The 21,680-nt window shown below is 39.4% G+C and overlaps 2 protein-coding genes across 12 annotated transcripts in view; one reads left to right on the forward strand and one right to left on the reverse strand.

Moving 5' to 3' along the window:
* Nucleotides 1-52: 52 nt before the first annotated feature.
* sycp2 (synaptonemal complex protein 2) lies at nt 53-20,752 on the forward strand. 9 transcript variants are annotated; one of them, XM_068733294.1, is made up of 46 exons: nt 53-119; nt 516-595; nt 718-858; nt 944-1,075; nt 1,152-1,256; nt 1,349-1,373; nt 1,813-1,898; nt 1,997-2,091; nt 2,188-2,222; nt 2,307-2,449; nt 2,592-2,644; nt 3,398-3,443; nt 3,630-3,734; nt 3,852-3,912; nt 4,360-4,508; nt 4,760-4,834; nt 4,915-5,001; nt 5,886-5,994; nt 6,771-6,919; nt 7,018-7,086; nt 7,330-7,393; nt 7,496-7,541; nt 7,642-7,721; nt 7,866-8,299; nt 9,057-9,184; nt 9,281-9,317; nt 9,402-9,466; nt 9,568-9,613; nt 9,722-9,765; nt 9,857-9,917; nt 10,212-10,371; nt 10,499-10,563; nt 10,659-10,844; nt 11,609-11,749; nt 12,137-12,293; nt 12,957-13,246; nt 14,195-14,473; nt 14,646-14,697; nt 14,931-15,059; nt 16,001-16,194; nt 16,432-16,526; nt 17,319-17,418; nt 18,550-18,608; nt 19,628-19,706; nt 20,017-20,073; nt 20,265-20,752. In XM_068733294.1, the coding sequence occupies exons 2-46, from the start codon at nt 572-574 to the stop codon at nt 20,319-20,321; spliced, it is 4,794 nt and encodes a 1,597-aa protein (XP_068589395.1). In that variant the 5' UTR covers nt 53-119; nt 516-571; the 3' UTR covers nt 20,322-20,752. The 9 variants fall into 9 exon arrangements, with proteins under 9 accessions (XP_068589395.1, XP_068589398.1, XP_068589400.1 ...); XM_068733297.1 differs by having other exon boundaries at nt 12,140-12,293; XM_068733299.1 differs by having other exon boundaries at nt 11,609-11,737; nt 12,140-12,293.
* Nucleotides 20,753-20,784: 32 nt separating this feature from the next.
* The window catches only part of phactr3a (phosphatase and actin regulator 3a), a 33,921-nt gene continuing 33,025 nt past the window's right edge, over nt 20,785-21,680 (reverse strand). For all 3 annotated transcript variants that reach the window (XM_068733306.1, XM_068733305.1, XM_068733304.1), the window contains exon 12: nt 20,785-21,379. In XM_068733306.1, coding sequence (XP_068589407.1) covers nt 21,364-21,379 — 16 coding nt within the window. In that variant the 3' untranslated portion in view covers nt 20,785-21,363. The remainder of the gene's footprint in view (nt 21,380-21,680) is intronic.

The following is a 21,680-nucleotide window of genomic DNA, read 5'->3' on the forward strand; positions in this document are numbered from 1 at the left end:
GCTCGACTCTAGCGACGTGTAGTGCGCATGCGTAACGAAGTAAACTGCTTCGCGCGTTTCGAGCTGAGCCGTGTAAAATAGTTATCAAGTCATGTTTCTAGGCAACATTTGACTTCGCGGTAAGTTACGTTGTAAAAATAAAATCAATGATTTTCGTTATTAATTGCCTGCTGAACGTTGAGAGGAAAGGTTACATTAGCTAGCTTTCGCAGCAGGTACGTTATCGTTAAACCACGGAGTGGTGAAGCCAATAACGGAGCCATATGTCAGTTAGCTAGCGGTAACATGAACGTAGTTTAATGTCAGCTTATTTCAACCTGTGTGTACAATGATTACAGTTAGTTAGCCACATATAGCAACGTTAACTAATGTAGGTTCACGTTTCGTAAATCGTTTTGACAGATTAATATGATATGGTTAGTTTGTCAATGGTTAACGTTCAAAGTCGGTTAACGTACAAAGTTCGCGCGCAAGTAACGTTAAATGGCAGGTTGTTTGCAAATTAACCTTTACAGTGTTTTTGAAGACAGCTGAGGCCAAGCGGAAATAAAGCCGTTTCTCAAAAGGACAAATGGCTCCGAGGCACGACACTCAGGTGAGAATGCAAATCTTTAAAAAAGCATAAGTTACCATTCCTGTCACTTAACGTAGCGTTACTTAAATATGTGTTGTTGTAGAAGTGAACAGTTAACTTTGATGAACTCTTTTCATGTGCAGTTGGAGAAAGTCATTGATGAAGTGTTAAAGAGTGGAGATGTCCACGCACTGGATGTATTCTTGCAAAGGAAGATATATGAAGGGCCCCCCATAAAATGTTCCTTACAGTTTCTCACCAAATTGGATAAACTTGTTAGCAGGGTAAGATGTATCCCAACTACAGCTGATATGCCACGTTGCTCTGTTGTGTGGGTTTAATTAAACCATATCTTTACTGTTTATGTAGAGTTTGGATCAAAAAGATTCCAAGTCAGCCAGTTTGGGTCTTGTTGTCCTTTACAAGTGTGGGAAACACCTGAAACTACCTGGTGGTGTTCAAGGGCTGTCAGGATTAATAGCTCAAGGCCTGCTGAAAAAGATAAGTATACATCGAATACACACAGGCACACAGTGTGTGAGTTAGTCAGTTGTTTATTAAACCAGGTTTTGTGCACATGGTGCAGTGGTTTGGGAAATGCAGGCGGCTGTGGATCCAGTGTGGCCCCCAGTGGGATGAAACCTTGTTCAACCTGTCTGAGGACTTCTTTGATGCCTTAATGGTGAGCTGATGTCTAACAGTAAAACACACCTTTTATAATACAACATTGTTGGTGTCCATAATGTAAAGTTATTTCTTATCTCCTTGTTACAGGTGGTTCATGAAGCATGCAAAGAGGGTATGCTTGTACATTTTCTTTACCTTATTTGTCCTCAATATACGTGTTTCATCTTCAGTTAGCCCTTTTCAGGACCCAAGTGGAGTATATTGAAACTTGAATTGCTAAATGTTTAACAACTTCTTTAGTTATCCAACACAGTTACTGTATGTGTGGAAATAGATTCTGGTTGAAGATAATACAAATGTATCATATTGGATGAGCTTCTTAGGACCACGTCAACTTTCGTGATGAATCATGGTATATGGCTAAGTGGAGAGCAGGGCCGCCTTTCAATCAGAGGGTCGGTGGTTAGATTCCCGGCTCCTGCTCTACTAGTTTCATGTCAATGTGTCCTTGAGCAAGACACTAAACCCCAAAATTGCTCTCGTAGCTTCATCTACAGTGTGTAGATAGATACTGAATTGTAAGTCGCAACATCGTTGTTGTTTTTTTGCAGGAACATGCAAAATCACAGAGTCCTTTCTGTATCCCGTTGGTCAATTGGCAGTAGACCCCAGAATCTACATCCTGATCCAAAAAGAGGTTTGAAATGGTTTTGATAACTCCTTTTTTGGAGTAGTATTACAAACTGTAAATCATGTGTTTGTTCATGAATTGATTTGCAAACAATGTCCTGACAGGCAATTCGTAAAGTTAACTTAATTCTGGACAAAATCCCTGTGGAGCTTAAGAAAGAGAGGAAGATCCTATCATCACAGGAGGCCTCAGATATCATGTATGTCATGGTAGTTTCCTCATAGTAAGTATCATTGTTATTCACTTTTGTAACTACACATTCTTGAACTTTTGTCTGTTCATTACATGTCAATAGGATGAAGTTGGCTGGTCAAATAATGAAGGGTGGTGGTAAGTATCTTTTTTGAGTAGTTCCATCTCACTTCACCCAGAACATGGACACAAAAATGTACAACCACACTTTGTTTGCATCAGATTACGACTTGCAGACAGCCCTGATGGAGGCATTGTGCAGAATGGCAACTCCCGACCAGAGGAAGGCACTGGCCGATCGATGGTTCAGCATGGAGCACGTGGCCAGTGCCCTCGTCAAGATCCGTGATTCTGAGTTTGAGACGGTAAAAACATGTGATTTTATCAAAGTGCATCACCATTGGCTTTCATTTACATTTATATTCTTTTGCACTACAATGGTAATGTATTAACGCTACAACAGGAGCTCAGCTACACATAATTTAATATAAGTGTGTGTGATTTCAGGATTGTCGCAAGTTTCTGAACTTGGTGAATGGAATGCAGGGAGACAGGAGAAGGTAAACAATAACAATGCAGTCGAATAGTTAAAAATATTACGTCCTTATGTCTTTTCCTAACCACTTTTCCTTGACTTTGATGGAAAATGTCATGATGTCAAGGAAAGATGTGTAAGACGATTCATAAGGACTCAGGAAAAAACAACTGCAATCCAACTGCACTTAAACGATGCAATGGCAGATCTTTTTTTTATTTTTAGAAAATGAGTACAGTGACAAACTCAATGCTATACCATTCAATTAAGGATTCCTGTCCAAAATAGAATCACACACCCTAAGAAGGATGCTTTCTATTTACAATTTAAAGAGCGACAGCAGATGTTCTTGACAGCCAAGTCGTGCGTCACTTTGAATGTTGTTGCCGCAATGAATTGAGGAGTGGCATTATCTTACTTTTGTAAAGGATGGTCCAGTGTTCCTAGGAGATAAAGCAGTGAAGCACCTTTACTGAGCATTTAGAGCAGAATTAGTTCAGCTCTTATCATGGCTGCCACTTGGATACTTTCAGGTCATTTCACTCAGTTAGGAACCTTCCTCACTAAAAAAGATTAATTTGACTGCCGTTATGGTCTGGGTAACCTGAGGGGCCTTTAGAGTTAGGAATATTTAAATTGAACTGTCATCTCACACCCTTAAATCTAGCACTGTTTTGGTCATAGTTCTGACTTTTTACCCAGTGATGTATCATGCTATCATACAAAAACATTTGTGTGGTTCTGTGCACATAATCACTATGTCCTCTCTGCACTATAGAGTGTACTCCTATCCTTGTTTGGAGGTTTGTCTGGACAAGCATGAGGTCAGTATTAACAGGATTTATATGGTAAAAAAACAAAGTAACAAATACAGATTTTGTCTTTCAATTCAAGGTAATGCCATAGAATTTATCAAGAACCCATTTTCTGTTTGGTACAGTTAACTGTTTGTTAGATTGGTAAAATAGTTTAAGTAGATTGTGTTGGAAGGATTTTGGTTTTGTTGTCAGCTGCTGATGCCTGCTGATGAGAAGCTGGAAGAATTTTGGATTGACTTTAACCTTGACAGCCACAGCATCTCCTTTTACTTTTCTTTGTCTGATGGAGAGTCACAGGTACCTCACAATCCTTCATGAAAGTGAAAATCAAAGTCTAAAAAGTGCAACATTTACATCATAAGAAGATGTATATCTGCCAGATTTTTAACATGGAGTGGTTTCCTTTTGGTGTAGGAAGGCCAATGGGAAACAATATGTATCAATGAGAATGAAGTCCAAAGCTACACTGTTACAGGTAACCAAAACAGAGAGACCGCTGCATTTGTATTTAGTCCTCTAGCTGCTAAGTTCACCCAAACAGTCAACCAGTAATAGTAGTAGTAGTAGTAGTAGTCGTGGTAGAAGTAGTAATTAGTGGTAATAATGTATTTTGGTTACCAACAACTTTCTAAAAAGAAGCACATAATAAAGAAAAAAAGCAATAATATATATATATAAATATATATTATATATATTTAACATATATATGTTAAATATATATATTTAACATATATATGTTAAATATATATATTTAACATATATATATTTAATATATATATGTTATATATAACATATATATATATATATATATATATACATATATATATATATATATATATATATTGTTTATATGTATCGATAGATAGGTGGAATTTGATTTTGATCTGATAGATTTTTTTATTTTTATTATTATTATTTCCAGAGGAGGGCAAGAGGAAAGTCTTGCAGATTCTGTTGTCAGAGGTAATAGTTGTGGGAGGGATAGAAGGATCGAGTCTTACCATCCACTTCAGCTCCTCCCTGGACATCCTGCAGGCTGCTCGCAGTGTTTATGGACAGTGCAAAAACAAAGTGGGTCATGGCTTATTTACTCCATTCTTAACGACCACAAAATGTTCATAAGAAGATTCTGTCTTCCTGTGGCACCAAAGTACACAACTATGAAATGTTCTAGATTCAATAATGATGTTGAAAAGAACTTGGATTCCCATGAAAAGTGTATCTTTTTATAATCACAGCATTCTAGCTCTAGTCAGTCTCCAGACAGAGTGTGTTCATGATAAATTTGGCAGTTTGTTTTAACAAGCGTCTCTTCCTGTCAGAGCTTTGTAGGGAAGACAGGCACATCGGTAGTGAAGACTACAGTTAGAATTATAATGACAGACAACATCTCCCAGGTAAAGAATGGTCTGTTATCATGCTGTTCTCAATATGCAGCTATGATGTGATCAATGAATGCATGCCACTCTCCATGCAGGTTGTTCCAGAGAGTCAGATGTCCCTTGGTGAAAGTGAGAAAGATACGGCCCCCTACCTTTTTCCTGCCCGGCCTGCAATCCTGCAGGTGAAACAGTGTTGTACTCTATATTAAGTCAAATATGTGGCAGTTAAACACACTTAAGTGTATTAACAATGCACAACTTTGTCAATGACAGTTCAGTAAGCTCATAAACATACATAACCAGGCTCTCCAGGTCTTCTGGATTGTTGTGGCTACAGAAGTAATTAATGCAAATTCAGTTGTTAAAATATAAAATGTTTCTTCTTACTCCAAGTACATTAAATATATGTTAACACAGACACAATAGTTTGTCCAGGTATTACTCAATTTTGTATGAAGTGATTTAATGTAACATTACATAACACAGCTCTGTTTTATGTCTACAAATGATGGGATTGTTTGGGAGAAAGAAAATTAAGGATTGTAAGGAAGACGTTCAAATTAAAGTGTCAAACTATTATAATTTTGATTGACTTCAATAGAGTTTGTTAACAAATAGTGGTCATTTGTGGTCAAGTGATGAATGTACTTTGTAACAACTTTACCATTCTGTGTTATGGCTACATTAAAAAAGAGTTATGATTTAATATATCACTCAAAACGTGCACTTTTTAGTTGCAGCGTCTTTGGTAAGTCAGCGTCTTACCAGCAAAGGGCAGTAGGTGGCATAAAGGGCAAGGAAACCAGCCGTATCAGGTTTAAGCCTTTTTGCTGGCCAATATTTTCCTAACCAAGGAATTGTTGACACTGAAGACGTTGGGCCCTATTTAATGTAGAATTTCAATAGTTCCATTCTTCTGGTGATCCTGTGCTATTACCATCATTTGAAAGGGATTACAAATTTTAAAAAAGCTTTTAGTTTTAGTTGTCATTTTAGTGTTACATTTAAATTGACAATTCTCGGAGGACACAAACAATTCACAGACACATTCTGATTTTCCATCCAGATGGTGACCCCAACCAGGATGAGGGTTTCAGAGTCCACCACCTTCATCAGCAACAGTGCAGGAGGAAGTGTGCATGCTGCCAGTTCCCTCTCTGCTGTTATGTCCTCAGGTTGGTGTCACCTGAAATTGTCTAGAATTGCTGTCACATCATTTGAAATTTGGGAAATAATTTAATATTCCCTCAAAACAGTTATACAAATATATATAAATATATATATTTGGGCTGGGCAAGTTAACGCGTTATTATCGCGTTAACGCATTCATTAATTAACGCCGACAATTATTTTATCGCACATTAACGCGGTTTTAAAAAAAAAGTGCTTTTAAAATAAAAGTGCGCAATGCACTACTTTTGAATTCATTATTGAATTTTGCGCATAACAATGCGATTAATCGCAGAAAATCATGTGATTAATCGCGATTAAAATTTGTAATCGTTGCCCAGCACTAATATATATATATATAGCACTAATAGCACTAATATATATATATATATATATATATATGATTTAGGGTTCATAGTACAATATGCAAACATTTATTTTACAATTAATTTTTATTTACTAAACTATTTTGTGGTAAATTTCTTATTACAAGGCCAGATAAGCAGTGTACTGTGAAATTTTGTTCACCATTTATGACATCAAGTGTTGTTTTTTTATAACTATGCCTTGTAGTTGGGAGGAAACAGTTAGGATCGATCCTAATAGGTCACATCTAGTGAAATAAATAAAGTGGTTAGTTAACAGTAAATCAAACTAAGTTAATTTATTTATTCTCTCTTTCTTTGTTATTGTCCATTAAGATGAATAAAGAGAGGTTTGTCAACTCAGATCTTATTATGACTTTGTTCTTTTCTTCTTTTTTCCCTTATAAACACTACAGCCAAGGGTAAAGGGAAGCCATCTCTGGAGATGGTTCGTTCATGTGATAGGCAAGGTGAACTTTACCTGGGAGAGCCAAGGACAACTGCTAAGACCTGCAGTAATGGCACAACAGCTAACAGCACAATAGCAGGTGGCATGACAGAGCAGGTAGGAAATATACTGAATACTTGAGCTCAGCAAGTCCAAAATGTGTCATTACAGTATTCAAAATGTGATTTTATTTAATGTCATGGTGTCTGTCTTAGAGTGCTACATCTCTACAGAGCATGGCTTCCAAACAGTCCAATACGAATAAGGTTGGCAAACACAAAAAGGTATAATCACCAAATTCATATGTTTATGGATAAAGTTGAGCTCGTATCTGTTGTCTACTTTTGCACAATCGTTCTGAACTGTATACATGTATACATGAATGAGGGTATGATGTGATTGAACTATGAACACAACAATATTGCTTTGAATCATTTTAGCAGTGACTATTAGTATTAACTATTAGGATTTAACCTTCTGGTTTAAAATATATATCGTTGCATTTGTTGTCTCTGCTTTTTCTACAGAACATACCATTGGCAGAAGCAGTAGATATGGTTCTATCTGGACAAGGAGAAGAACCGTCTCTGGGTACTGTAATTGCTATAGTGACTTTAGCTTAGCCAGGAAATATAGCTGCATTGTTATTCTTCAGAAACTCTTGAACCCACCACTGATCTTTTTTACTTACAGAGTCTAGTGTTGTGCCTGACACCCAACCCAGAACTGAAAGGAACATGTAAGCACTGTGAAGAACATCCATACTGTGTGTAAATCTTGTGTTTATATACAGTATGTGTTTGAGTGTAAATCTTAACATCTGTTTGTTCAAATTGCAGAACTTTTAACTGGAACAAAATGTCAGTTTCTGAAATGCTAATGATGCCCACACAGAAAATCAATTATCTGCCGAGACCTGGTAGGCAAAGAAGTCATGAAATAATTTAACCATCTCTAAGATGTCATGATATTAAAAGCTAGGAATACACATAAAACCAAGCTTTTTTTAAAAACTAGTGTCCTCAAACTTTTATATGGTTTTCAAACTATTTATTCTCTTTAGAGCCTCGTTTGGCACAGCAGCAGGAGTGCCCGTCATCAGCACAGAGATTGTCACATCCAGGCTTAAGCTCAACCAACCAAAAGCAACTCCATACCGAACTGACCCAGCGTCTGCAGAAGGTCTTCAGTGAGAGGAACCAAGATCCTGCACCACAGCAGCCATTGGCACCCCAGAGAAAGTTGCCTGATATCAGAGAGGACTCTGACGGCAGAAGCTCTGCGGTTCAGTGTGCTTCAGTACTTTGTACTTCCAAAGAGCAGCAGACCCAGAGCAATGACCCTGCCAAAGGGAAGAGCAAACGCCTGATGTCACTGGAGGCAGATGCTGCTGTAACCAAAGATCCAGCCAAGACCTCCTCAACCAAAGCTCGGCAGAAGAGAGTACCACTCAAGGTGAAGATTGAAACTGACAGTGTCCTATCAAACAAAGAGAAGGTATGAATTCTGTAAGCTTTAAGCATCTTAAGGCCCAAAAACACAGAGCAATAATGGACGAGCCTCATTTGACAGGCATCTCTTTAAGCTGCTATGGTGCGCTGCAAGCATCAGATTTAAAATGCCAACACCACAGAAACAGCAGTGTTAAAAAGTCACTATTTAGGCAACATTTCTGTATTTTACAGATACCCTTAATCTTTTAACGTGATCTAAATAATGAAGGTTCTGGTTCAAAACTGTGAAGTAGATACGATTTAATTATAATGATATACAGTAGTTAAACTAGATAATGTGAAATTGACGTCACACCATCCACTAGATGAAAGACGTATCACTGTTGGAGCTGTTCGGACTACAAAACACTCAGTCCACTTGTTGTACAGTGGTGTTACATAGTGAAGCTTTTCTTCATGAACAATCTGGCTAAACACAGATTGGGAGTATTCTTTTTAATTAATACAATAAAATGTCATCTAGGAATAATTCTTAGCTTTTTAATTCCTTTTAGCTCTCATGATAGGTACTGAGGCTGCTGGGTCCTCATTTGACGCTCTGAAATTGAAACACCGGTTATAGGAGTGTCAAAACAGTTTGTCCTGCCGCTTAAACTTGTGACGCATGTACGGCCATTTAAAACAATATCTTTACTTCCAAACACACGTAAGATGCTTTCAGTGCTTTTGGGCCTTTGCAGTCGATTCTATGGCTATTTGTGTTGTATGTTGTGATTTTCATACCTACTGTCTCTATTCAGAGAGATGCAGAGGTTGCAGGTAGCCTGGTGAAGCTCATCTCGAGCCATTATGAGATTAACACCCAATCCACAGCAAAAGATACTGCTGAAGTTATCCCTCAGAGCTGGATTCCTCCTCCTGTCAACAGGTACACAGATTGATAACTGTAGGGCTACATTATGTTAATGAACAAATGTCATCGCTAACATAAGTATGTCGCTTATTGACTGTGTTTTTGTAATAGGCCTATCTTCAATATGAGCTGGTTATCAAGTGCTAAAGTAAGTGATCATTACTTCATATATGGAGGATTAACTATACGTTCTCCTGCTTGTTTAACTAAACATGATCTTAATCTGCTATAGAAAGAAGCATCAGGAGCTGTAAGCTTAATGAAATCACACAGCAAAACCACAACTAACTCTACGAGGTACTACAGTTCAGTTAAAATATTTGGTGTACATTTGGATATTTCAGTGACTGTCATTGTACTTTTAGATGTCATTAATGCTTTTGTTTTCTGTTGTACAGAAAAGATATTTTTGCATTCAACATTGATGCACCCTTGAGTGTTAAGGTAAACTTTACTAATGTTACCTATTTTATATTTAAACACCTGGTTGTGTTATACCTGAGTACTTGACATGCCACTGTAGTGTTTGAAGTCTGTTTTATTGCTCTTTAGGGAAAGAACAAAACGTTCTCTAACACTTCTGCCATATCAAGCAGGTAGGTCTGACAGTCAGGAAATGCAACCTCTGAAACAGTAACCTTTTGTTTTTAAACAGTCTATTTTCATATTCCCTATATTGTTTGACAGTGGCATCCATGACCCACCAGCACTCTCCAGCACAACCAAGAAAGGACAACCTGTGGCAAAAGTATACATTTTTTTACTATAGTGTTTTATTATAGGTATTCGAAGACACTGTGTGTGTATATCTATCTCTCAATTTTTGTAGACATGCGTGTGTGAATGCTTACTGCTTGTGTGCTCGTGTAGTGTAGGAATACCCACTCTCCAAATGGTATAATAGCTTACAGTCACTATCGGAGCAATTGTTATGCAGCAATCACAAAATAGAAATACATCATGTGCTAGCCAATAAACCATCTCGTTCTAGGCGTCTCTATCTATCTCCCTGTCTTCCACTACTTTGCCTACTGTGTTACAGGAGAAGCGGTATGTGAAAAAGCATCTGTTCAGTGACACGGACTATAGCACGACAGATGTCAGCTGGCTGAGGGAATCAAGCAGGAAACCCAAACCTAAAGTTACCAAATACTCCAGACAGGCGCCTGTCAAGCCTCGAGCAATGTCTCCTCATACTTCATGTAGGCCATTAAAGCTACACATTCATACTGCTCACAATCGGGAATTCATCTCATTAATAATGGATGCGGATACAATTATTTCAAGACATCAATATTTCCATAAAGAATAGTCTTTCTTTTAATACAGTTGAATCCCCAGATCTACCCCCAGCCTTTCCAAAACCTGTAAAAGGCAAAACCAAAGTCAGCAAGGTAAGGCACTGTTGTTTTTATTATACTGTATATGCTGTCCTTTAAGTCTGTGATGCAATATCCCAGTCAGCCACAGTGTGTCATTGTTTATTCAGAAGAGGCCTGATGTGAAGGGGAGAGTGGAGCAGCCAAACAAGGCAGTGAAGCCAGCACCAGCACCCAGTAGACCACATGCAGCAGGCAGGAGGCCCCAGAGAGCTGCAGCCATCTCTACCAAGAGCTACGTGGAGCCAGACACTGATGACAGCCTATCAGAGTCAGAGAATCCTGCTGTTTCCAAGGCAAAATACTGCCCTTTATCTCACGTTACTTTCTCTTTTTAAAAGTATGATCATTGTTTATCCTCTTTTAAAAGACAAATAAGTCTTAGTTATTGTTCTAATTGTGTAAGCACACGGCGAAGAGACTAGGTTTGTCTTCATCAGACAAGCTTCTCTTTCTGCTGTTATTTATGTCCAGGCGGTTAAAGTCGTTAAAGTATCTGGGGGGGTACCTAGGATTCCACATCACAGCAGCCACTCGGAGTCTATGTTTGGGCAGCCACCCACTTCCAAGGTAGCGGCCATTGAGATTATAGCTCATGTTATTGTGATCAGGTGATTGTATTTTCTGCATGCCACAAAGCATCTGTTACTCTGACTATATCTGAACATATCCATATCACCACATGCTCGCAATTTATTTTATGAGACTTTGGTATTGATATTTATAATGTTACATCCTTTTAATGAGAAACAAATCTAGTTTGTGGGCATATATAAGGTAGCATTTATCAAAATATAACAAAAACAATTACATCAGAGCTCACTTTAAACTCCCCAGGTGGATACAGTTGTTCTCCAAGCTTCAGTGTTATTAGAGCTTATGTTTTCAAAACAAAATCTCACCAGCTTGAAAATAACAAGGGATGGAAGTCAAATTGTTCAGCCACGGGTAACTTTTCCCATCCACACATCAGTCTGCCCTTACTGAGCTCTGTAGAACATGTAACTCATTTTAACATCATGGCTGTATTGAAAACAATTCATTCCTTATTGGCTAACAGGGGAAGACTGAAAAGACCTGTTTAGAGGTTCCGGAGGTAAGGAGGAGAGAAAAAAAACCCTCTGAGCGAACCACAGGTGCATACAGGAGATCGGACAGCAACAACCAGTCGGATCTGAAAAAGCCAAGGGTGGGTCTAAAGGTGGGAGCCCAGCCCTTCATTTGGGTCATTGCATCTTACCTTTTCAAAAGTACCAGGTTGTGTGAATTGAGGACAAAATCCTCATCATATTGGACAACTGATATACAGTATGTAGTTTTAAAATAATGCAGAGCAAAAGTGCTGGTCAATGCAAATTGTTATGACATTTATTAATGACTGGTAGAAATATTATAAACATCCCACAAGCTGTTTGAGTAAAAATGTACATATCTAGATACAGAATACTGAATTTCAATTATTCCTACTATTATTACTATTTTTTTGCTATAAAGCTGGGAAAGAGCCATGGTCTTGAACGTGAACTTTTACATTGTGGTACCAGTTTGTCCTCATGCTTGTTGATAACAGAAACACTTTGCTTTTCAGCAGCAGAGGCCTGAGAATGTTCTTCCAGAAACTTGGAAGTTAAATAAGAAAAATGTTGTCCCTGCCCGACAACAAATGAGCGGATTGAAGGATTCTTGGACTGCCGGCCGCCAGACCGTCTTCAGTCCGTCCCCTCCTTTGATCGAGATGATGAGATGTAAGACTGAAAAGCCAATCACCAACAATTACATAACACTCATTTATTTTGACATCACTTAATGTCTATTACATGTCTCATAGGGGTTCAAATGGTTTGAAACGATTGCATAGCAACATTATCTTTGGTTTTCACTTAGTGTAGTGACACCATATTTATTTAATTAGCTCAAGAGTAAATAAAAACATCTGTCTTTAGAAATGACCTATGGGGTGACTGACTTCATCTCAGTCAAGTCCTCATGTGGCTTTTATAATAGGGCCCTGCTGTCAAAGAAGAACAAACTATCACTTTTATTTTAAAGGTGAGAATGAAAATTTGAATTTGTTAGATGGATATATATATACAAAATATTATTCTTCACCTAAAACCAAATTGTTGCACCTATTGTATGTAAAGCAGTTACTTTGTTAAGTTTCAGCCTTGAGATATTTTATTTAATATAAAACATTGTGTATTTATCTACGTTTGTTTTGCTGGATGCATTTTCACTCCCTTTTATTCAGAGAGTTTTGAAACTGTTACATAAATGACCCCATTACTCTCCAAACTCTTAACTGTAAATGGATATTTAGAAAAGCGTGTATATATTGACCTTCTACTCCCTGTCCAACTTCTGAGGGCAGCTGCCTGAACATCTGTGCTTATTTTGGACCCTCACAGCTGCTGAGAGGTCAGCCCCAACCTTGAGTTCAACCTGCTCCCCTCTCCTCACCCCGCGGGGATCCCCACTCCCTGCCTCCCCCGACCCACTCTGCGAGGACACCCCCTCACCTATCCTGCTGCTACCCAAACCTCGCTCTGCGGTCAGCAGTAAAGGACACTTCTGGCCTTCCTCTTTCCACAGTGCAGAAAAGAAGCGCAGCTCATCGAAGGCTCAATCCAACCAGTCTGTACCCTCTCTCCCTTCACTGACCCCCATCGGTCAAACCCCTGCACCTAGTGCAGCAGAGGTAAAACAGCACTTCTCTGACACCTTATGCAGGTGTCATTGCCATATATGGATTTCTTTGTCAAAGGTTACAATCACATTTTTAATGTAGCATAATACCACATGATACTGTACATTTTACCTAAAAAATATATGTATACAGCTTCTGGGCAGTGTGGCCGAGAATATGTTGTATTAATCCGTGGTAGTCATTGTAGGAGGCAATCACAGCTGGATGTGATTATTTGAAAGATAGTAGAATACAAACCTCAGTCTTCATCAGTTTTAATGACTGGTGTGGAGTTCACTGGTATTTTACATCTTCAAGCGATTCACACACCTTTACACTACATGGCATGTAAGGTCATGCATCATTGACATCACACAACAATCACGTAAGAATCACCAGAGTGACGTGGATGGAGGTGTGAATTATTATGTGACTGCCTTCTTAAACGGTAACGGTTTATGGCTGAAATTCCCAGGCCAGCTGAGAAAATGTGTGCAGTGAAAGTAAAGGAGTAACACTTCCCTCCGTAAACATTTTTGAGCTTTGAGATTCTCTCTTTAAGCAGTTTGGTTACATTGAATCTCAAACTGCCAAACCCTCCACTGCTAACAGTACGATATTGTAACCGTGAGTCTGAAGTGTCCATTTGAGAGATTCAACTGTCCGAGATAAATATGCAACGTCATTAAGTAGTAAACGTTGGAATTGCACATGATGATCTGAATGATTAAGTGGAATGATTGAAATGACCTATTTAACTCAAGGCAGGGCAGATAATAGCGCTGCAGCACTTCATCTGTGCCTCTTCACACATTCTTAAAAATGTTCTTCTCATTTAACTGTGCTTAATTTATTACAGACATGGTGATTAGTTAATCATTAAATGAGTGGCCATATTTATTTTGTTCATCATTTTCTCATCACTTTCTGGCCCTCTCAATTCCTTTTATTTGTTTCCAGATATATCCAAACGAGCAGCGTCTGCCCTCAGCCCCTCAGTCTCCTTTTTCTCTGTCCGCCCGGCACCTGTTGACATCCACCCTTCTGGAACTGGACAAGCCGTCCATGCTCTCTCCTCCTCAGTCTCCGTTCCTTGAAGTCACTGTCAACCATGGCAGCCATTACAGCTTCAGTAAAGTGTCTTCAGTATCTTGGGTTTCATCCACTCAGTCATCAGTACTCACTAGTGGAGTTAAGGACAGTCCCGCTGCTGCTCTTCCTGTGTCTCGTAAAAAAGAGGTAGGGCTTTAACACACTTTATGTTTTATGATTAATTGATTATAATTGGATGGATAGAGGACGGACGGATGAGTGCACTGAAAGACCACTAATAATCAATGACTTATTGTGATTTTTAAAAAGCTGTAACCAATCAAACAAATGACTAATGCATTACTGCCCATCCTGATAGAAAACACCATCTTCAGACCGAGACCGAAAGTCTGAACAGCTTCATATCTCAGGTAAAAGGCCTTTTGTGTTCAACTAGGTCGTTGACAGGTGTACAATGGACTTTCCACTTGCTATACAGTCTATCCTCAAAGCTATGTCCCTTTTACATTAGTGTAATCTAGTGAAATAGGAATTCTCTCAAATGGAGCTCCACGGTCCAATCACTGATCTGCTTTAGAGGAACACCCCTGTATTAAACGGTCGTATCTGAGTAATGTATTATAACTGTTGGTTCTTGTTACAGGACCCAGTCGCAAGCGCCACATCTCCTCGTCCAGTAATTCTGAGGAAGATGAAAAGGAAAAGAGGAGGAAAAGCAAGATGAGAGGACAGCGCTCTCCTCGGCTGAAACCGAGGAAGTTGTTCAAGTCCTGTAAGACATATTACTTAGCAGTTAACTGTTAATTAGCTGTCGATTCAGTTTGGAATAACATTTCCAAATGTTATGGTAGAATAATAGCTATCAAGAAATCAGTGCCTCCCTTGCAAAGGAATACACATGTGAAACTGAAAACGTGTGCACTAATCTCACATTTGAACATGAGTCTGTGCCATCATTTCAAACCCCAACAATACTGTTTTCGCTGGTTTGATCTATTTTTATGATACTTTAATTATGTTAAATTTGAGCCCTTGAGGAATGTTAGTGATAAGTTACTTATCAACTCATCATTTACATTCTATATGCTACGCAATTAGCACAATAGAGAGTGTTCAATACTAAGGCATGACAATTTTTCATTGATTTGCCTCTAATATTGGCAGTGACTTCTACGTGAGATGATACACATCTCCTCATTGTTTCAGCAAGCAGACCTCGTGGTCAAGCCCAGAACTGGGGAGAGCAAAGTAGTTTAGATGACGAGGAAAGCAGGCCAAAGGATATAACTTTCAAAGTTAAGGAACGAATAAGAGAAGAATATCACAATATCAAGAATAAGACAACTAATGGCACAGGTACCCTTTTCCCCTGTTCTCCCCGACTATACATCACAGTCAGTGTCTGGTGATTAGAATCCTATTCTTGGGCTGTTGTCTGGCCTTCACAGTTAGAAATGCCAAAAAAGTACAAAGGATAAGTTGTCTTAGAATAAATGTTATAGTTGCTTGTGCGATAAATTCTTTATATATTTAATTATATACAACTGTATACCAACCACAAAATATTTCTTATTTAGAATTGCCCAAATAATAATTGCAATCTTTTTTTAGTTTGGGGGGAAAAACACTATTTACAAACTGTATAACATAAATAAGATTTCTTTGAGGTGTCGTCTTCTCTAACAGATCAGTGGGTATTTCTGTCATCCTCAGTCGCTGAGGTGTCTGCTGATGGTGAGATGAGCCGGCTGATGTCTTCCTCCCACACCATGAGCTCCAGTCACTGGGAGGCTGAAGTGGTGGATGGAGACATGGACACGGATGACGATTTCGAGTTGCCAAAAATTGCTGTAAACCCGAGTAACCTGTGCAAGAAATTCAGCTCTGAGCTGCAGAAGAAGTTCCAGGTAGGACACACACATACAATGACACATTTAAATAGCAAAGAGAAGAGCAGTAGTAATTGCATTACTGACATTCTGCATTATGTAGTTCCCCTTTTTCTGACGGAAATTCAAAAGACTGATTTTTCTTGAGCACTTTGTATCTCTTGTCACTTCTATTTTGATAACACTGAGCCACTTAAATGTTGTTTAAATAATGGCCTAACTGAACCATTATCTATTAAATGGGTTTGTATTCAGAGCCGTTATAATATGGTGAAAGTTTACAACAAGCAGTCCTTGAAGACCGTCCAACAACACGTCTCCTCCCTCAACATGCAAGTTGCCAAATACAGGTCAGTTAATGTGTAGATAGTGTTGTAAAGCTAACATTTCCATCCACTGGTCATATTGGCTAATACATTACAAAATGTAAATGCACATTTTATGTTTCTTATTAACATCAACATATAGCTTAACAGGTAACTGGTATTATTTAACCGTGACCACATTTTCCTTAACTGACCATTGGGGACAACATTTTCTTAAATTGGTCCAGTGTTGAGCGAGTGCGCTGTAGATGGCAGCCACTTCCGGAATTACAAGGGGCCAGCTGGCACCATCATTTACGTCCATTAAAGTGCTTGTTTATGCCACTGACAGGCTCTGATTGTTATTAAATGTGTCTGACAACATTACGGAAAGAGTCTCGCTCAAGGAGAAACCACTTTCTGAAATCTCACGAGGTGATGTGCTGCTGGAAGACAACGGTGGAAACGCGAGTATCGCGAGTGCCAGGCAGGGTTTGTTGTGTTTGAGTAAAGAAAGCGTAGCTTGGTGATATCTAAAAGAGTTTCAATGTCATGGCTGAATATTTGGATCTCTTCAAAAATGTGGATGAGGCCTTTGAATTCGATGGCTGCCCGTATTTATTTAAGCCAGAGTATGATGGTTGGTTGCCCACCAATGTGGTCCTTGGAGAAAACTATACAGTCAGCAGGTATACCAAGTATTTATTTCCCAAAGTGGTTCTAAGTGTACTTTGTTGGTACGTAAGTACTTTTTTGTTTTACAGGCTCCAAGTCTTTTTTTTTTTTTTTTGTCTGCCTGGTATTTTAGATTTCCACTTCACTTCCTTCTCTGTACAGGACTCAGAGGCTTGAACAGGTTCAGAACATCCTCTTGGAAGAGATCCACAAACTGGAGCAGGATGACGCTGTGCTCAAAAGCATGGAAAAAGACCTGACTGTATGTCACTCAGTTTGACTCACTCATTCACACACACACACTCTTACTCTCACACACTCACTCACTCACTCACTCAAGTAATATTATCAACCAAAATATCCAAGTGTTTCCCATTAATTACATAAAGTCTGGTGGCCACAGTTTCTTAATGAAGCAGAAGTATTTTTACACTCCTCACCAGACACATTTCCTCCTCAGTCATGTGCAGCAACCGGCTGTAGTTTGGCTTGGAAAGTAAAAATGACTCGTGGCTTTGGCCATGTCAGCTTTACTGCACCCCTCACCGGGACTTCACCGCTTCCTGGGGCCATGAACTCAGTACTCGCTGCACCTCTGCCCTTACAGGGAGTGACGGAGCCCCGTTTCTGGGGTGACTCTTCAACATGGCGGACTGTCCGCAGTGCACGATCTGTGCTAATGTCAGCAACCCATCAGGCCCTCCTTGAATCACAGACCCGTCACGTTTACCATGCCTCGTAATTGTGAAATTTTTTGCCGTGTCCTAATTAATCATAATTATACAGCCAATGTGTTTTTTGATTAAATTGACTAGAGTGCTGTGTAAAAATACTTTTACAAGTAAAAGTCCTGCCTTCAAAATGTCACTTAAGTAAAAGTACAACGGTATTTCCATTGAAATGTACTTAAAGTAGTAAAAGAAAAAGGTATATTCATTATGCAGTATGAGTATACAATGTAACTTCAAATAATATATTTACTACGGTAGGCCTTTATCATTGGATTATATTCAAATACCTCAAACTTGTACTTAAGTTCATTACTTGAGTAGCCTAAATGTACTTGGTGACATTCCACCACTGCTAGAACAAGAGCATACAATTGTTTACAAGAGCACAAAGTTCTTAATTGATCCAGCCTTCTAAATTTGTTCTCAAAGTGCACCAGATTGATGCATTTAACTTTAAAATGCACAGAATATTCTCCTGGGGGAGCATGCCCCTGTATCCACCTAGAGAGTCCAAGGTCCCCCCACCAGAGTCTCAAAAGATCGCATGGGAAACACTGTCCACATAAGGTATTCTGTTAAATGAGGATGCCACTAAATATAATGCCTTTTTGATGTTGATTTGACCAGTTGTTGATCAGTGTTTGGTCTCTGTTCTCTCACAGATGAACTGGAAAAAGCAGGCCGTGGCTTTCCATTCCTACCAGCAGCAGGGAACCGTGAGGTGAAATTTACACCTTTGTTTGTGTGTGTGTGTGTGTGTGTGTGTGTGTGTGTGTGTGTGTGTGTGTGTGTGTGTGTGTGTGTGTGTGTCTGTGTGTCTGTGTGTGTGAGCACTGAAAGAGCCATATTATTTTGATGCGGTGATTCCTGCCACACTCTGATCGATGCTGTTTCCACAGGCTTAACCCGAAATACTCTGTAAAAGGTTGAATAACACTTGACTATTCGGTGGAACGTGAATTGAAAAGCCTGGACAATAAGTTCTTCCTCAAGCTTATCATCATGCACTAGATATGCACCCTAAGCTATTTTTGTGACCAGTGTTTCTTCTTATGACTTAAGAAGGAGATATACTTTCTTTTGAATTATGCGTTGTGTACGTGTTGCATTTATTTCTGACTATGTATACAACCAACACTCCAAACGGAGGCAGCATACGCGAGGCAGTGTCATGTGTATGCAAGACGCATATATCTCCAGCATAAGCAACGTTCACTGATATTTAGCTAGCTTTTCCCTACCATTCTCCAGCCAGGCACTGCTTCCCGGACTGAAAAGTGCCATTTGTTATTTGTCTTAAAATAGAGCATCCAGATTCATCAACATGCATCTCATCTTGCCATGCTTTAACTAGAAAGGTGCACTCAGTACAGTGTCGTAAAACACACTTCATACAAACTTCAAAACAAGCGGCAATGAATGCAGGCAATCGGCTCGAAGTCGTCGTACAACATACGTCATGCAATTTTGCCAAAAACTAAATTAAACTGGAGCAAAAGTAGGCCGAACTAACAACCAGTGATGTACCCAACCAGTGGGCTGTAAAGTGTCGTAAAACAGACTTCAATCAAACTCACAGAACAAGCGACGATGTAACCTAATGCAAGCAATCAGCTTGAAGTGTTTCCCATTTAACCATAATATATCGACATTTTTATTTTACCTTGAGCTTTTGTGTTTTCCCACCTTCTTTGTCTCTCCCTCATTTGGTTGTGTGACTGTCCGTTGCTGTCCTTCCAGACACGAGGCCTTGAAGAACACCCTGCAGAGTAACGTGTGTCACAGTGTGGAGTATGAGGAGAGGATATTCACCTCCCAGGTGTGACCCTCAGACTGAAACTAATCTAATATGTGCTTCACTGTGTTGCCCAAGTGTTAGCTTCTAATTTGCTGGGTAAACCCTAAGCTCAGGTGGCTTTGAACTTTGAATTTTTATTCATAGCTCATCTATTATTTTTTTTGTTGCCTCTGCCTGTCAGCTTGTCTGTTCAAAGATTTTTCCCTGAGTTGCATTAATAACATTTTGCTTATCTCATTGTCCCGTGTGTCAACTCGTCCCATTTGTCCCGACTGTGTCATATTCTACGTTACCACCCCTAAATCCCTGCTGCTCTGCCTGCTGTCCTCAGATGTGCATGATACGAAATGACATGAAGTCAGTTCAGGACAGACTCCTCAGCGAGATGGTGAGTAGACACGACACAGGTGATGCTTCAGCATAGATTAGACCAGAACAATTAGGCTGGCTTTCGTTTTGTGTCCTTCACTCATTCGGGAGCCTGTACAGAACATGCAGTCTTGAGAGAATTTATGACTCAGATCATTTTAATGAGACGTCTTTTCTGAATGTTTCTTTGTGCTTGTGTGCTTTCTGTAGCAAGAGGGGGAGCTCCAGAGTGTGAAGAGAGGCCTGCATGCTTTGTTTTTCCCCTGATGGAGCCAACAAAGTCCTACACTATAAACAAGGTTGTGTATTTCACCGCATGATGTACACTGCACTGTGTACTTCCACTGTGCTGGTTTCATTTTAAAGTGTTTGCCTTTAGTACTGATTGTTCCAGGTTCTGCTTTAATTGTACGTGGATGTGTTGGTTTATTCTGAAGTGGCTGTGTTGTTCCTCTGTTTTTATTAGAAAATGTCATGTTATTCTGATATTTATTATTTGATGGAATTTATGATTCATTTTGAGTGTTCTTTGAAAGTATGTTTGTGTAATAAGCTGTTCGGCTCTGTGACATTTTTAATACAAATTCCTGATTTATTCATGTGGATTAGTAAAGTACTGAAAATTGCCAATTCATTAAACAATGAAATTGTTAAATCTATCGATTGTTTTTAAATGAGTCTTCAACCTGATTCTTCATTGAAAATAAAAGTGTTTACAAAAGAGATAAGCCATTCTTAAAAAAGACCTTGTATTTTGAAGACAAGTAGTGCTTACAAAGGTATTTCTCTTTTCAGTGAAGACATTGACGTCCCATTCAGATTGACATACTGTATGTACAGTTGTACAAAATTCATTCCTGATACCACCTCCCAGAGACTGCACAGTCTTTACACAGTCCAAGTGACACATTATTCATCAGTTAAGAAAAGGTGAAGCTGGTCACATGCACAACTTCTTCCAACGACACTGCCTTGTCAAAAGAGTCCATGAAATAGTACAAAAAAAACAACACTGACTGAATGACATAATTTTTTTTTCTCCCTCCACTCTCAGCCTGAGAGTCAGAGAGGCCACCAGAGTCCTCTTCCATGTGGCGACATTCAGTAGTCTCCAGGACACACTGCCGCAAACATTTCCATTCGCTGCTCTCTCACACCCGTGCCCTCATACGGGTGATATGATAGTCAAGGGTGCTGGAAGAATCCTAAAGACACGCTGAAGACCCCAGGCTCATTGAACTGTCTGCCGCTGCTCCGCTTCAGAAAAATTCAAAGCTCAGCATTTCTTCACAGAAGAAACGCCCCACTTTCATGGCCGGTGGAACCTGGAGAGACAAACATGCAGAGAAACCACTTGTAAGGGTAAAAGTACAAAAACATGAGAGCAGAGGGTGCCTTCGTCATCGCACACGGCAATTATTGCAGCTATAATCAGTTTTGTGGGGCTATTTTTAGCACAGTCATTATGTGCTGCGGGGCTGTACCCATACTATCATCCAGTCCTCCCTCTCGGTCACTGTCACAACACACAACAAGGACCCCTGCTTTTTCCAAACAAGCTCAGCCAAGGACACCGTGGCATTTTATCATTGTTCTCTGCCTGGCAGTACGAGCTCTCCAGAGGAC

The sequence above is a fragment of the Cebidichthys violaceus genome, unplaced genomic scaffold (assembly GCF_023349555.1).
Source record: "Cebidichthys violaceus isolate CVI_PGR_0920_01 unplaced genomic scaffold, fCebVio1.0.p SCAF_6, whole genome shotgun sequence".
NCBI classification, from domain to species: Eukaryota; Metazoa; Chordata; class Actinopteri; order Perciformes; family Stichaeidae; genus Cebidichthys; species Cebidichthys violaceus.

Coding starts and splice junctions, on each gene's coding strand:
- sycp2 (XM_068733294.1), top strand. CDS start 572: ATGGCTCCGAGGCACGACACTCAG. Junction 7,542..7,641: donor CCCAGAACTGAAAGGAACAT/GTAAGCACTGTG, acceptor TTCAAATTGCAG/AACTTTTAACTGGAACAAAA. Junction 16,527..17,318: donor ATGCAAGTTGCCAAATACAG/GTCAGTTAATGT, acceptor TTCTCTGTACAG/GACTCAGAGGCTTGAACAGG.